At 43.0% G+C, this 13,882-nt stretch overlaps 1 protein-coding gene across 2 annotated transcripts in view; it reads left to right on the plus strand.

The window, feature by feature from the left end:
• The window catches only part of OSBPL6 (oxysterol binding protein like 6), a 664,468-nt gene that overhangs the window by 186,238 nt on the left and 464,348 nt on the right, over positions 1-13,882 (plus strand). For both annotated transcript variants that reach the window (XM_053698504.1, XM_053698502.1), the window contains exon 3: positions 4,844-4,966. In XM_053698504.1, coding sequence (XP_053554479.1) covers positions 4,844-4,966 — 123 coding nt within the window. The remainder of the gene's footprint in view (positions 1-4,843; positions 4,967-13,882) is intronic.

The following is a 13,882-nucleotide window of genomic DNA, read 5'->3' on the forward strand; positions in this document are numbered from 1 at the left end:
CACATACACATGTACACACAAACACACACTCTCCAGAGCGTACACATGTACACACAAACACACATTCTCCAGAGCATACACATACACATACACATGTACACACAAACACACATTCTCCAGAGCATACACATACACATGTACACACAAACACACACTCTCCAGAGCATACACATACACATGTACACACAAACACACATTCTCCAGAGCATACACATACACATCTACACACAAACACACACTCTCCAGAGCATACACATACACATGTACACACAAACACACACTCTCCAGAGCATACACATACACATGTACACACATACACACACTACATAGCACACACAAATGTATGCACACACTCTATATAATCCAATATTAAAAATACAATGTATGTGTGCCTCAAGACTGAAGAGAGCAATGTCTGCAGCTGCACAGATATTCAAATTCTCACGTGCCTGCCGCTCCAGCTTTCTGCTGCATGCGCCTATAGTCAGACCTACCCAGAACAATCCCCACCACCAGAGAAGTTACCTAGTAACAGTGGTAACCCCAGCAGGACCTTTTCTTATGCAGTGGGATTGGCTGCCGAGTTAGGGCTTAGCATTCAGTGCTGCACAGTGCACACCTAAAACAGCACATGGCACCAGTGGCGTAGCGTGGGTTGTCAGTGCCCAGGGCAAGGCAAGTATTGCGCCCCCCCAACCCCATTTTAGATATGCTGCTTCTTTTTACATTTGGGACAAACCAAGCAAAGACCCAAGCCTGGTAGATCACATAAAGCAAGGGACACTGTCTCCTCTCCCACAAAATGCTCCCTTAACCATCTTTACTGGATAACTAACAGTTATTGCTGATGATACCCATATCCCCAAAATATGTCCCTTGTCATAAGCAGCTGCTAATCAGTAGTGCCTTAAAAACAAAGCCATGAAAATAATATATTGGCAATACAAGAGGCAGTGGGTGAAGCCTGCAAGCATTATGTGATATCCCCCTGTGATCAAACCCTGTCTGCAGCTCTCCAGAGCTGGGCAAATATATACAATATTAAATTTTAAGATTTATTCTCGTTTTACACATGGGGGAAAGGCCCCCTTAACCCCCATCTGGTGTTGACATGTCCTGATCTATAAAACTTCATGGTACAAATACTGCAGACCACAGGGTGCACCCACCCCCACATTGCAGCAACCCATATTGTATATGTGGTGCAATAGGTTTTTGGTAAGTCGTTAAAAAGAGGAAAAGGAGACACACAGGCTGGCAGCTGTTACATAAGGTTGGCCCTGCTGGGCAGACTGTCTTTTGGGTGCCAATGACATATAAAAGTGGGGAATATATTCTACCTTAATAAATATAGCAATTGTAAGTAATCAATATAAAAGGGGCATGGGACAGACAACCCAGCATTACATACATATATGGGGGGAGGGTGTATGGTATTTAGGGGGGTGCTGTTACATTTATTTACTAACACAAATTATAGTTATTTTTTTTTACTTTAAATGCAGTAAGGGTGGGTTTAATGTAAATAAAAAAGGCAATGAGCACCCAAACCCTAAAAATCGGTAAAAGTCCACACCTCAGGAGTCCAGCAAGAAATAGATTCAAGATAGTGAATTCATAGGACTTCTTTGATAGGAGACAAACACAGTGAAATGCCTGGTGAGCAGCACAATCCTGGTGCCAGACAGCACACAAATCCCTAAATCTACTTCTGCCCTAGGAAGATCATGGAGGGGAAAAATCAAATACAGGAAACAAGGTCTCATTTTTGTCAACTGTAACAAATATACTATTTTTGTGCAAGGACAAGATGGCGTAAGTTTTAATCAGAATCCGGTCAAACATGAAAGTATGGTCTCTGATCACCCCACCATCCCACTAACTAGGTAACTGGGGTTAACAGAAAGGCAGAGCCCAGCCATGCTGCCACCAGTGCCACGGGTTTGAAAGAAATTTATTGCACTTTTTAAGGATTCCTCCCCCCACCTCTGCTTAGAGAGCCTTAAAAAGTGCCCCAGGCAATGCATGGCATTCTGGCTCTGGGTCCTTTGTTGGAAGGGAACTTACTTGTTTGGTAATAATAGAACCATAATTAAGCTGCATTTTGCGTGTTGCTAGTATCAGGCAAAAACAGGGCTATAAGTAAGTCTGGTCCTGACACCTTACCTTAGTCACGGCATCACCAGATTCCTGACGGGTTGCAGAACAGAGCTGGGGGCCTGTCAGAATTTTTAGCCTCCCTTCTTCCTTTTGCTAAGTTGAGGCTGGAAGCGCCCCTCAGAATTATGCGCCCGGGGCAACCGCCCCTGTTGCCCCCCCCACGCTATGCCACTGCATGGCACTAGCTTGGAATGTCACATGATACCGGCACTGTCTGGCACAGTTTCTCACAAATAAATATAAGCAGATAACTTTTGACTGTGACAGTATTAGGACTGACATCAGCAGTCTGGTATGAACCAAAAAAAAAAAAAAAAAACATTTTTTTTTTAGGACTCTTGGGCCCCACAACAAAGACTGGGCCCTGGGCAACTGCCCCTTTTGCCCTGTGTTGAAGACGGCCCTGCTTCTATGTGTTGTTTCTGTTTGCCAATAATTTATAAAATATATTAAATGCTAGCTGAGCAGGTAGTGAACTAAAAATAAGCTTGTGTGAAGCATGCCCAAGAGATTGAGATTCAATAAAATAGCAAAACATGCAGCATTTGTGTGGACTTGAAGAATTTCATATAACTTTATTTATGTGCACAGGTACTTTATTGATCTCAGAGCCTTTGTGACTAACAAATCAATATCTAAGAGAGGAAATAAAGCTATAGTTTTCAATAATTTCATACAAATATCACTAATAAAATGATAGCTATTGTGAATATCAGCAGATCACCTAAGCCTTTGTGTAATCACTGCAAACAATCGCCCAGATTACGAGTTTTGCGTTATGAGTGGTGCGGTGCTAACTTGCACGTTATTGTCACCGCTCACTTACCTACAGCGCTGGTATTACAGGTTTTTATAAACCCGGCGTTAAAAGGCAAGAAGTGAGCGTAGAGCAAAATTGTGCTCCATACTGCACTCCAATACCAGAGCTGCTTAAGTCAGCGGTGAGCTGGTTGTACGTGCTCGTGAACAATTTCCCCATAGACATCAATGGGGAGAGCTGGCTGAAAAAAAGCCTAACACCTGCAAAAAAGCAGCATAAAGCTCCGTAACGCAGCCCCATTGATTCCTATGGGGAAACAAATTTTATGTTTACACCTAACACCCTAACATGAACCCTGAGTCTAAACACCCCTAATCTTACACTTATTAACCTCTAATCTGCTGTCTCTAACATCGCCGCCACCTACCTACATTTATTAACCCCTAATATGCCGCCCCCAACGTCGCCGCCACTATACTATATTTATTAACCCCTAAACCTAAATCTAACCCTAACACCCAATAACTTAAATATAATTAAAATAAATCTAAATAAAATCTACTATTAATAACTAAATAATTCCTATTTAAAGCTAAATACTTACTTATAAAATAAACCCTAAGCTAGCTACAATATAACTAATAGTTACATTGTAGCTAGCTTAGGATTCATTTATTTTTACAGGCACGTTTAAATTTATTTTAACTAGGTAGAATAGTTACAAAATAGTTATTAACTATTTAATAACTACCTAGCTAAAATAAATACAAATTTACCTGTAAAATAAATCCTTATCTTAGTTACACTAACACCTAACCTTACAGTACAAACTTCAATCCTATTGATTGAACTTCAATCCTATTGGCTGATCCAATCAGCTAATAGGATTGAGCTTGCATTCTATTTGCTTTTCCAATCAGCCAATAGAATGCGAGCTCAATCCTATTAACTGATTGGATCAGCCAAAAGGATTGAAGTTCAATCCTATTGACTGATCCAATCAGAAAATAGGATTTTTTTCAACCTTAATTCTGAAATAGGATTTTTTCAACCTTAATGCTGCTTTTTTACTCATAACGCAAAACTCGTAATCTAGCCGAATGTTTGTGAATTTATTTATTTTATTTGTAAATATTATAATTTCCTATCTCATCCCTTCCTTTTAACCACCAGTACCTTGAGCAAAATTCAAGTTTCAAATATTGCGTCTTGCATACATGAAGATTTTCGTACATAGGACTTCGCTATCATACTCTCATACAAAATAAAATTACAGGCAATTAATGTTACTGGGTATCTGGCCAAAACTGTAAAGCTTTTATGCCCTAAATTAGATTTTGGTTGTAGACAGTTTTTTAAGGGTTAAAGGGATAGGCAAGTGAAAATTAAACTTGCATGATACAGATAGAGCATGCCATTTTAAGACTCTTTTAAATTCACTTCTATTATTAAATATACTTTTTCTATTGGTGTACATTATTGAAAAAAAAATAAACAATGCACTACTGGGGAGCTAGCTGATGATTGGTGGCTACACACATTTGTCTGTTGTCATTGGCTCACTAGAACTAGGGCCCATTAGTGCATTACTGCTCTGGAGCTGCATGGGCTAAACACACAGTTATATGCAAGTAAAAGTGCAATAATTCAATGTTCTATCATATTAGAGCATTTCTTTTTTTGCACTTTTATATCCCTTTAATGTAATGAGATGAGTTCATTTAACAATGTGTGTGTTTGTCTTTTTTTAATTTAAAATGTTCTGTTTCAAGATATTCAGCCTATATAGACTAACTGAAAACAATTGACATTCAATGGTTAGTTTTGCATTGGGTTTAAAAATTGCTGATTTTATGGAGAGAAATGTGCTATTTGTAGTTACAAGACTTATTTGTAATTGTTTTTTAATGGATTTTTTCATAGGAAGTAGACAGCTGGGAAATCATAGAGGGACTAAAGATTGGACAAACAAGTATTCAAAGGCCAGAAAAACATGAAGGGTTTATGCTGAAAAAAAGAAAATGGCCTCTGAAAGGTTGGCACAAGGTAAGAACCCTTAAGAGGAAGTCATCTAATTCATATTTTACTCTGTATATTTCCATATCTTGCATATGTTAAAATACTTTCTAGAATCTGCTTGGGTCAAATGCAGATGTTTAAGAATGTTCCCCATTGCTTTTTTTCAGAATGATTGGCATTTCTAGATCCCCCAAAATGCATGAGACTGGAAACCCAAAGGAACACTTACAGGCCCTAACTAAGGAGTTGATCACAATTTCTCAACATTTTACTTTACTTTCAATTTGTTTGTTGCAGTGATCACAATCCTAAAATGCTTCTGCTGTTCATAGCCATGGAGCTGAAAATTGTCACCTCTCAAAATAACATAAAATCCTCTGCATTATTATTCTCCTAAATTTATAATCCAAAAATCAAATGTGCACTATTATAGTGAAAGAAATTTGTGATTTTGGAGGTTAGCAATTACATCAAATATTTAAGTTGATTGTTCCCTTTTAATAGTGTGTAGTGATCCTAATGTATGACATAGGTGCAATTAACCTGTTATGCTCCAATACCATAGAGCTATGTGTTTAGGTCCCTAAGGGATTTGAACCTGGACATTATTGGTATAGTGGTCATGTGTGTGTTGGAATATGGATATGGCTATTTTCTTCTTAAATGGAAAGAGTCCACAGCTGCATTCATTACTTTTGGGAAATAAGAACCTGGCCACCAGGAGGAGGCAAAGACAACCCAGCCAAAGACTTAAATACTCCTCCCACTCCCCTCATCCCCCAGTCATTCTTTGCCTTTCGTCCCTGGAGGAGGGCAGAGATGTGTCAGAATTTTTAATTTTTGTTTTTGTCTCTTATGGAGGGTAGTACTCTTCGGCATGGGACAGCAGTTTTAAGTAGTCCGAAGATGCAGGGAGTTTCGTTCTAAGAAACCATCCCGACTCATATTAACAGCTCCTCAAGCAATCAGCGTTGTCGAACTTTGCTTCGCTGCCTGCTTTCTTCTCTTAAGTCCATGGCGGAGGCGATGCTACTATCCATCACACTTGAAGGGCCGTAATCCTGTTTGACAGTGTAGATTCCGGTAAGATCATTTCATTTTACTTTATTTGCAATGTATTGTAAAGGAAATGTTTTTCCGAGAGGCTACTACCTTGCGGGTCTAACTATACATAAGGGTCTCAGTTAGTCTCTTTTAGTATCTTTGAATCAAGGGTTAATATCTCCTGAGGGGGATTATTGAACAGGGGGGGGGGGTTTATAATCATGTTTGTTATGGGATTCAACCTGCTTATGTGCGCTGTTTACTGGGCTCATGGTTGGGCGCGCTTGGTTTGGACTGTACGCTTCACCTTGTGTTCGGAGGTGGCTACGTTCCGTCGTTCTATTTCCACATTCCCGACCGCGTGGCGAAGAAAATTTTCTAGTCCACAGGGGTCTGGTCATAGGAGGTTGTGAGTGCCCCAGCTATTGGGGGTGTCAGGTGCCGTTTTAGCCCATATTTAATATCCTTATCCAGTTATGGAGTATTCTGATGCTGAGACTGTGTTAATTTCAGATTCAGTTACAGAGGATTCTGATACTGAGACTATTTTGATTTCAGATTTAGATTCTGTGACCGGTGATGAATCCAGAGGGGCCTTGTCAACCAGTTTTGTTCCATATGCCATTTCAGAGTGGGCTCGGGGAATCAAGGGACTGCTGAGCCATCCGCCTCTGGGGGTCCCAGTTTATGGTTCCTCCATGTGGGGTGGCGTGTTTCCCCTGGTGGTTGCAGCACGTTTTCGCTTTCACATAATGTTGGCGATTGTTCGTCTGCAGAGAACAGACGTTTCTTTGAGAATGTGCTTGTGCCCTATTGTCCTGGGCCTTCTGCCTTGGGGAGGACCTCTACAGTTCCCCACGGGGGTATCTGTCCCTGAGTGTTGTGCCTTCTGTTACAAGATTGCGCGCCTTTGCATGTTGCTCAGACATGTTTTTCAGTTATTGAATGACCCTATCGTTACCAGATACGGGGATTTTTAGTCTGATAATTTGAATAATGCACCTCATTAGACATGTGGACATGAAGTAATCTCCTGATTTTGTTTGAGATCTCTCCCAGTTTTGTGTGACAGGGCTCAGTTTGGCTGGTCCTGCGGGTAGGCCTGTGTCTTTTTGGACGTTAACCTCTGGGTTGCATTATATTTTATTTATATCTAATGGGATGTCTTTTATTTGTTTTTGATTCCTTCGGGAACCTTCTGGGATTGATACTGTTTATTACTTCTTCGGAAGTTTTTGGACATGTCAGTCCTCTGTTCAAAATGTCTGTTTTCTGTTTTTTCCCCTACGAGGGAGAATTTACGCAGCTTGCTGCTTGGGGCCCTAGGGCAGGCTGGTCCTGTCTGGTTTGTTCAGTCTTGCAGCTGTTTAGACACATGGCGCTGTTCTGCTCGGCAGGTTCTGTAGAAGCACAGAGTGTTCAGGTTATCATTGTTTTTCATGTTCAACTATGCATTCGAGAGGACCTGTGGGTCCATGAGGGGGGAAGGATTGTTTCAGTCCTTATAGCCTTCAATCAAAGATGGCCGGGCAGGGGAGTTTTTCCGCTGCGTCACTATCTGACATCTGATTTCATCAGAACTTAGGGTTTCCTCCCCCATGTGGTTGAGGGTGGGAGGGCTTAATGCCCCTTACCATTATTGAGCGGTTTGGCCTTCATTTTTTAGGCCTCTGGATTTGTCCTTTGGGCTTGATCCAACAGCTTGTACAGGATAGCTGTCTAGCATTCGGAAGGTTTGCAGTTTGAAACTTGTTGCAGCTCTTGACACCTTGCAAGTGTACATGTAAGCTGTTTCTAGTATATCTAGATGCAGCTCTTACTCTTGACTGAGTTATAAGAGGCCTTTGGGTCTTCTTTCATTGCCTCAGAGTGAGTGGATCTTCTTTTAGGGATCTGTGTTCCGGTTGATGGTTGTTCCCTGCGGGGACTTTGTTTAGCTAATGGTTTTCCGGAGCTGGGTAGGCTTAGTGCCTTTCTCTTCCTTGTGTCCTCTGCTTGTGCGGAGGTGATAGGGAGACTAGTCCTGCTAGTAGGATGTTTTTTTGACCTCAAAGTATCCCTTGGTTGTCCTGAAGCTCTGAGAAGTATCTTCATATGACTTCTAGCCTTGCTCCTTGGGGCGTTGGATTTAGCTAGGGTGGTTCCTTCCTTTTGACCGGGGCTTTCAAGTTCTTCTCGCTATTTGGATTCTCTGGATATGCATTGATGCCCTTGTGTCTGGCTTTTTGACCAGTTGAGGTGTTTAGTTCTAGTGTAAGTTTTGCCTGAACTATTAGGTGCCCGGACCTGTTTTTATCCCTGAGACTTCTGGTTGCTGAAGCTTCGCTTGGCCTTTTTCCTGACCCAGTCTTGGGTGGTTTTGGAATCTTGGATCTCAGGGCTGGTCGGGGTGTTCCATGGTAGTGGGAACTGGGGAGATGTCTTGCTCCGTCTACCTAACCTGGTCATGGTTGGCCAGGATTTTGGAGTATTTTTTTTTACTCTTTGCCACAGAGTGACCCATGTCATTTGGTGGTTAGTCATGTGGCTTGAGCCTCAAGGGTGGTTAGTTCATACCCAGCTGCTGGCGTTGGATGTCCAATTTCTGGTGTGCCTTAGAGTTGCATTCCCCTGGTTAGCTTGCTAGTATTCCTGTGGATTCCCTGCTCTGCAGGCGAATGGGTTGACTATGCCTCTGCTTGGCAAGCTACTTGTAGGGGGTCCTTTTCTAGGACATCTATGTGGGGAATTTCTCTAGCCGGTGACTTTGGGCCTTGAGGACAGTTGTCTCCTTCTGGCATCATCCCTTTTCTTTAGGGGATATTCTCCTCCCTATGGAGATAGAGTCCTTGATTGGGGCTTCTCCTGGATGGGAGGCAGAAAGGTGGGATTTGTTCCCCCGGGGGTCTTGCTGGCTCCAAGCAGACTTGTTGAGCCTTTATTTTGGTAGATCCTTAGGTCTATGGCCTTGTTGCCTGTTTTCAGAGTCGGGTTGTACTCTGTGGGGATGGCTGTGCTATCCTTACGCTCATTCCTGTACCTGTTTCAGGATCTTTTGTTACCCTGTTTTGGATCCCTGAGCCTGGGTTGGTTCAGCTGGCTGTGGGTCTGCAGGTCAGGATGGCCGAACGGTCTATGGAGCTGTTATCGGACGTGTCTATGGAGCTGTGTTCTGGACGTGTGAGCTTTGTTGAGTCTATCCTGTTAGCTTAGTCTACTAGGGTATAGAATTTCCTTTCAACTGGCTCCATTGACTTCAGAGAGAGTTAACTCTTCCTTCAGGTTCTGAGGGTATACTCTCCTTCTAGCGGGGCCTCGATTGAGGTTTTGTGTTCCCCTTTTTAGGGACCTGTGTGTAGGTCCGGCGACTTAGGTTGCCTGGAGCATGCCCCTTGTCTGGGGATTGCTTTTGCGGTCTGTTTCTTACTTGACTGCTTCTTCCTCGCAAGTATCCTCTGTGTCGTCCTTTTATGGACTCTGTGTTCTCAAACGTGGGGTTTCTCACCTGGGTGTATTACACACTTTTTCATGGTCGAATGCCTTGGGATTCTTGACACTGGGAGGACTTTGCCTCTTCAGTTGCAAACCATGCTTGCAGGATGTTGGAGAGATGTCTGTTCTGTCTTTGTGCCCAGTCTTATCCTGGGTTTCCCTTGGTATAGGCGTGGCCTTCTTTCCCGTGTTTTGGGCCCATTTGGGTCTCTGTGAACTGGGCTCACTCATGGAGGTGTTCTCTTTGTCTTGGGGACCTTTCGGTTTCCTTGGCTCTCTTTTGCCTTGTTCCCTCTGGGATTTCGGCTGGTGTCTCCTTCATTTGTGGAGATGAGCAGTGGGGGACCGTTTGTTGGGTGACGGTGTCTCCTGAAAGACTGTTGGCTCAGTCGAGTCTGTTTACGGTCTCTGGTTTGGCTTCTGGACTAGCTGCGAGTCAGTGTCACTGGGGCTTTTCCTTTTAAAATTTTCTCGGCTTTGGAAGAAGCAGGGTTTTCTCTTGTTAAGTTTATCCAGTCCACGGATCATCCATTACTTGTGGGATATTCTCCTTCCCAACAGGAAGTTGCAAGAGGATCACCCACAGCAGAGCTGCTATATAGCTCCTCCCCTCACTGCCATATCCAGTCATTCTCTTGCAACTCTCAACTAAGATGGAGGTCGTAAGAGGACTGTGGTGTTTTATACTTAGTTTATTTCTTCAATCAAAAGTTTGTTATTTTTAAATGGTACCGGAGTGTACTGTTTATCTCAGGCAGTATTTAGAAGAAGAATCTGCCTGCGTTTTCTATGATCTTAGCAGAAGTAACTAAGATCCTTTGCTGTTTTCACATATTCTGAGGAGTGAGGTAACTTCAGAGGGGGAATATCGTGCATGTTTTCCTGTAATAAGGTATGTGCAGTTAAAATATTTTTCTAGGGATGGAATTTGCTAGAAAAAGCTGCTGATACCGAAGTAATGTAAGTAAAGCCTTTAATGCAGTGATAGCGACTGGTATCAGGCTTATTAATAGAGATGCATACTCTTATAAAAGTGTATTTTAAAACGTTTGCTGGCATGTTTAATCGTTTTTTACATATGTTTGGTGATAAAACTTATTGGGGCCTAGTTTTTTCCACATGGCTGGCTTGAATTTTGCCTAGAAACAGTTCCCTGAGGCTTCCCACTGTTGTAATATGAGTGGGAGGGGCCTATTTTAGCATTTTTTTGCACAGCAAAAATTACAGACACAGACATCCAGCTTCTTCCTGCATGATCCAGGACTTCTCTGAAGGGCTCAAAAGGCTTCAAAAGTCGTATTGAGGGAGGTAAAAAGCCACAGTAGAGCTGTGGCAGTTGTTGTGACTGTTTAAAAAACGTTTTTGTCATTTGTTATTCCGTTTTTGGTATTAAGGGGTTAATCATCCATTTGCAAGTGGGTGCAATGCTCTGCTAACTTATTACATACACTGTAAAAATTTCGTTAGTGTAACTGCATTTTTTCACTGTTATTTCAAAATTTGGGAAAATTTGTGTTTCTTAAAGGTGCAGTAACGTTTTTTTATATTGCTTGTAAACTTGTTTTAAAGTGTTTTCCAAGCTTGCTAGTCTCATTGCTAGTCTGTTTAAACATGTCACAGAGGAACCTACTTGTTCATTATGTTTGAAAGCCATGGTGGAGCCCCATAGGAGAATGTGTACTAAAAGTATTGATTTCACCTTAAACAGTAAAGATCAGTCTTTATCTATAAAAGAATTATCACCAGAGGGTTCTGTCGAGGGGGAAGTTATGCCGACTAACTCTCCCCACGTGTCAGACCCTTCTCCTCCCGCTCAAGGACGCACGCTAATATGGCGCCAATTACATCAGGGACGCCCATAGCGATTACCTTGCAGGACATGGCTGCAATCATGAATAATACCCTTTCAGAGGTATTATCTAGATTGCCTGAATTAAGAGGCAAGCGCGATAGCTCTGGGGTTAGGAGAGATACAGAGCGCGCAAATGCTGTTAGAGCCATGTCTGATACTGCGTCACAGTATGCAGAACATGAGGACGGAGAGCTTCAGTCTGTGGGTGACATCTCTGACTCGGGGAAACCTGATTCAGAGATTTCTAATTTTAAATTTAAGCTTGAGAACCTCCGTGTATTGCTTGGGGAGGTATTAGCTGCTCTGAATGACTGTAACACAGTTGCAATTCCAGAGAAATTGTGTAGGCTGGATAGATACTATGCGGTGCCGGTGTGTACTGACGTTTTTTCCTATACCTAAAAGGCTTACAGAAATTATTAGCAAGGAGTGGGATAGACCCGGTGTGCCCTTTTCCCCACCTCCTATATTTAGAAAAATGTTTCCAATAGACGCCACTACACGGGACTTATGGCAGACGGTCCATAAGGTGGAGGGAGCAGTTTCTACTTTAGCAAAGCGTACCACTATCCCGGTTGAGGACAGTTGTGCTTTTTCAGATCCAATGGATAAAAAACTGGAGGGTTACCTTAAGAAAATGTTTATTCAACAAGGTTTTATTTTAAAGCCCCTTGCATGCATTGCGCCTGTCACTGCTGCGGCGGCATTCTGGTTTGAGGCCCTGGAAGAGGTCATCCAGACAGCTCCATTGAATGAAATTATTGACAAGCTTAGAACGCTTAAGCTAGCTAACTCATTTGTTTCTGATGCCATTGTTCATTTGACTAAACTAACGGCTAAGAATTCCGTATTCGCCATCCATGCGTGCAGGGCGCTATGGCTTAAATCCTGGTCAGCTGACGTGACTTCAAAGTCTAAATTACTCAACATTCCTTTCAAGGGACTGACCTTATTCGGGCCTGGCTTGAAGGAAATTATTGCTGACATTACTGGAGGCAAGGGTCATACCCTTCCTCAGGACAGGGCCAAATCAAAGGCCAAACAGTCTAATTTTCGTGCCTTTCGAAATTTCAAGGCAGGAGCAGCATCAACTTCCTCCGCTTCAAAACAAGAGGGAACTGTTGCTCATTCCAGACAGGCCTGGAAACCTAACCAGTCCTGGAACAAGGGCAAGCAGGCCAGAAAGCCTGCTGCTGCCCCCAAGACAGCATGAAGGAACAGCCCCCTATCCGGAAACGGATCTAGTGGGGGGCAGACTTTCTCTCTTCGCCCAGGCGTGGGCAAGAGATGTTCAGGATCCCTGGGCATTGGAGATCATATCTCAGGGATATCTTCTGGACTTCAAAGCTTCTCCTCCACAAGGGAGATTTCATCTTTCAAGGTTATCAGCAAACCAGATAAAGAAAGAGGCATTCCTAAGCTGTGTGCAAGACCTCCTAGTAATGGGAGTGATCCATCCAGTTCCGCGGACGGAACAAGGACAGGGATTTTATTCAAATCTGTTTGTGGTTCCCAAGAAAGAGGGAACCTTCAGACCAATCTTGGATCTAAAGATCTTAAACAAATTCCTCAGAGTTCCATTATTCAAAATGGAAACTATTCGGACCATCCTACCCATGATCCAAGAGGGTCAGTACATGACCACAGTGGACTTAAAGGATGCCTACCTTCACATACCGATTCACAAAGATCATCATCGGTTCCTAAGGTTTGCCTTTCTAGACAGGCATTACCAATTTGTAGATCTTCCCTTCGGGTTGGCCACTGCCCCGAGAATTTTTACAAAGGTTCTGGGCTCACTTCTGGCGGTTCTAAGACCGCGAGGCATAGCGGTGGCTCCGTATCTAGACGACATCCTGAAACAGGCGTCAAGCTTTCAAATTGCCAAGTCTCATACAGAGATAGTTCTGGCATTTCTGAGGTCGCATGGGTGGAAAGTGAACATGGAAAAGAGTTCTCTATCACCACTCACAAGAGTCTCCTTCCTAGGGACTCTTATAGATTCTGTAGAGATGAAAATTTACCTGACGGAGTCCAGGTTATCAAAACTTCTAAATGCTTGCTGTGTCCTTCATTCCATTCCACGCCCGTCAGTGGCTCAGTGCATGGAAGTAATCGGCTTAATGGTAGCGGCAATGGACATAGTGCCATTTGCGTGCCTGCAAATCAGACCGCTGCAATTATGCATGCTAAGTCAGTGGAATGGGGATTACTCAGATTTGTCCCCTCTACTAAATCTGGATCAAGAGACCAGAGATTCTCTTCTCTGGGGGCTTTCTCGGGTCCATCTGTCCAAGGGTATGACCTTTCACAGGCCAGATTGGACGATTGTAACAACAGATGCCAGCCTTCTAGGTTGGGGCACAGTCTGGAACTCCCTGAAGGCTCAGGGATTGTGGACTCAGGAGGAGAAACTCCTCCCAATAAATATTCTGGAGTTAAGAGCAATATTCAATGCTCTTCTAGCTTGGCCTCAGTTAGCAACACTGAGGTTCATCAGATTTCAGTCGGACAACATCACTACTGTGGCTTACATCAACCATCAAGGGGGAACCAGGAGTTCCCTAGCGATGTTA

This window comes from Bombina bombina, chromosome 1, assembly GCF_027579735.1.
Source record: "Bombina bombina isolate aBomBom1 chromosome 1, aBomBom1.pri, whole genome shotgun sequence".
In the NCBI taxonomy this organism is placed as follows: domain Eukaryota; kingdom Metazoa; phylum Chordata; class Amphibia; order Anura; family Bombinatoridae; genus Bombina; species Bombina bombina.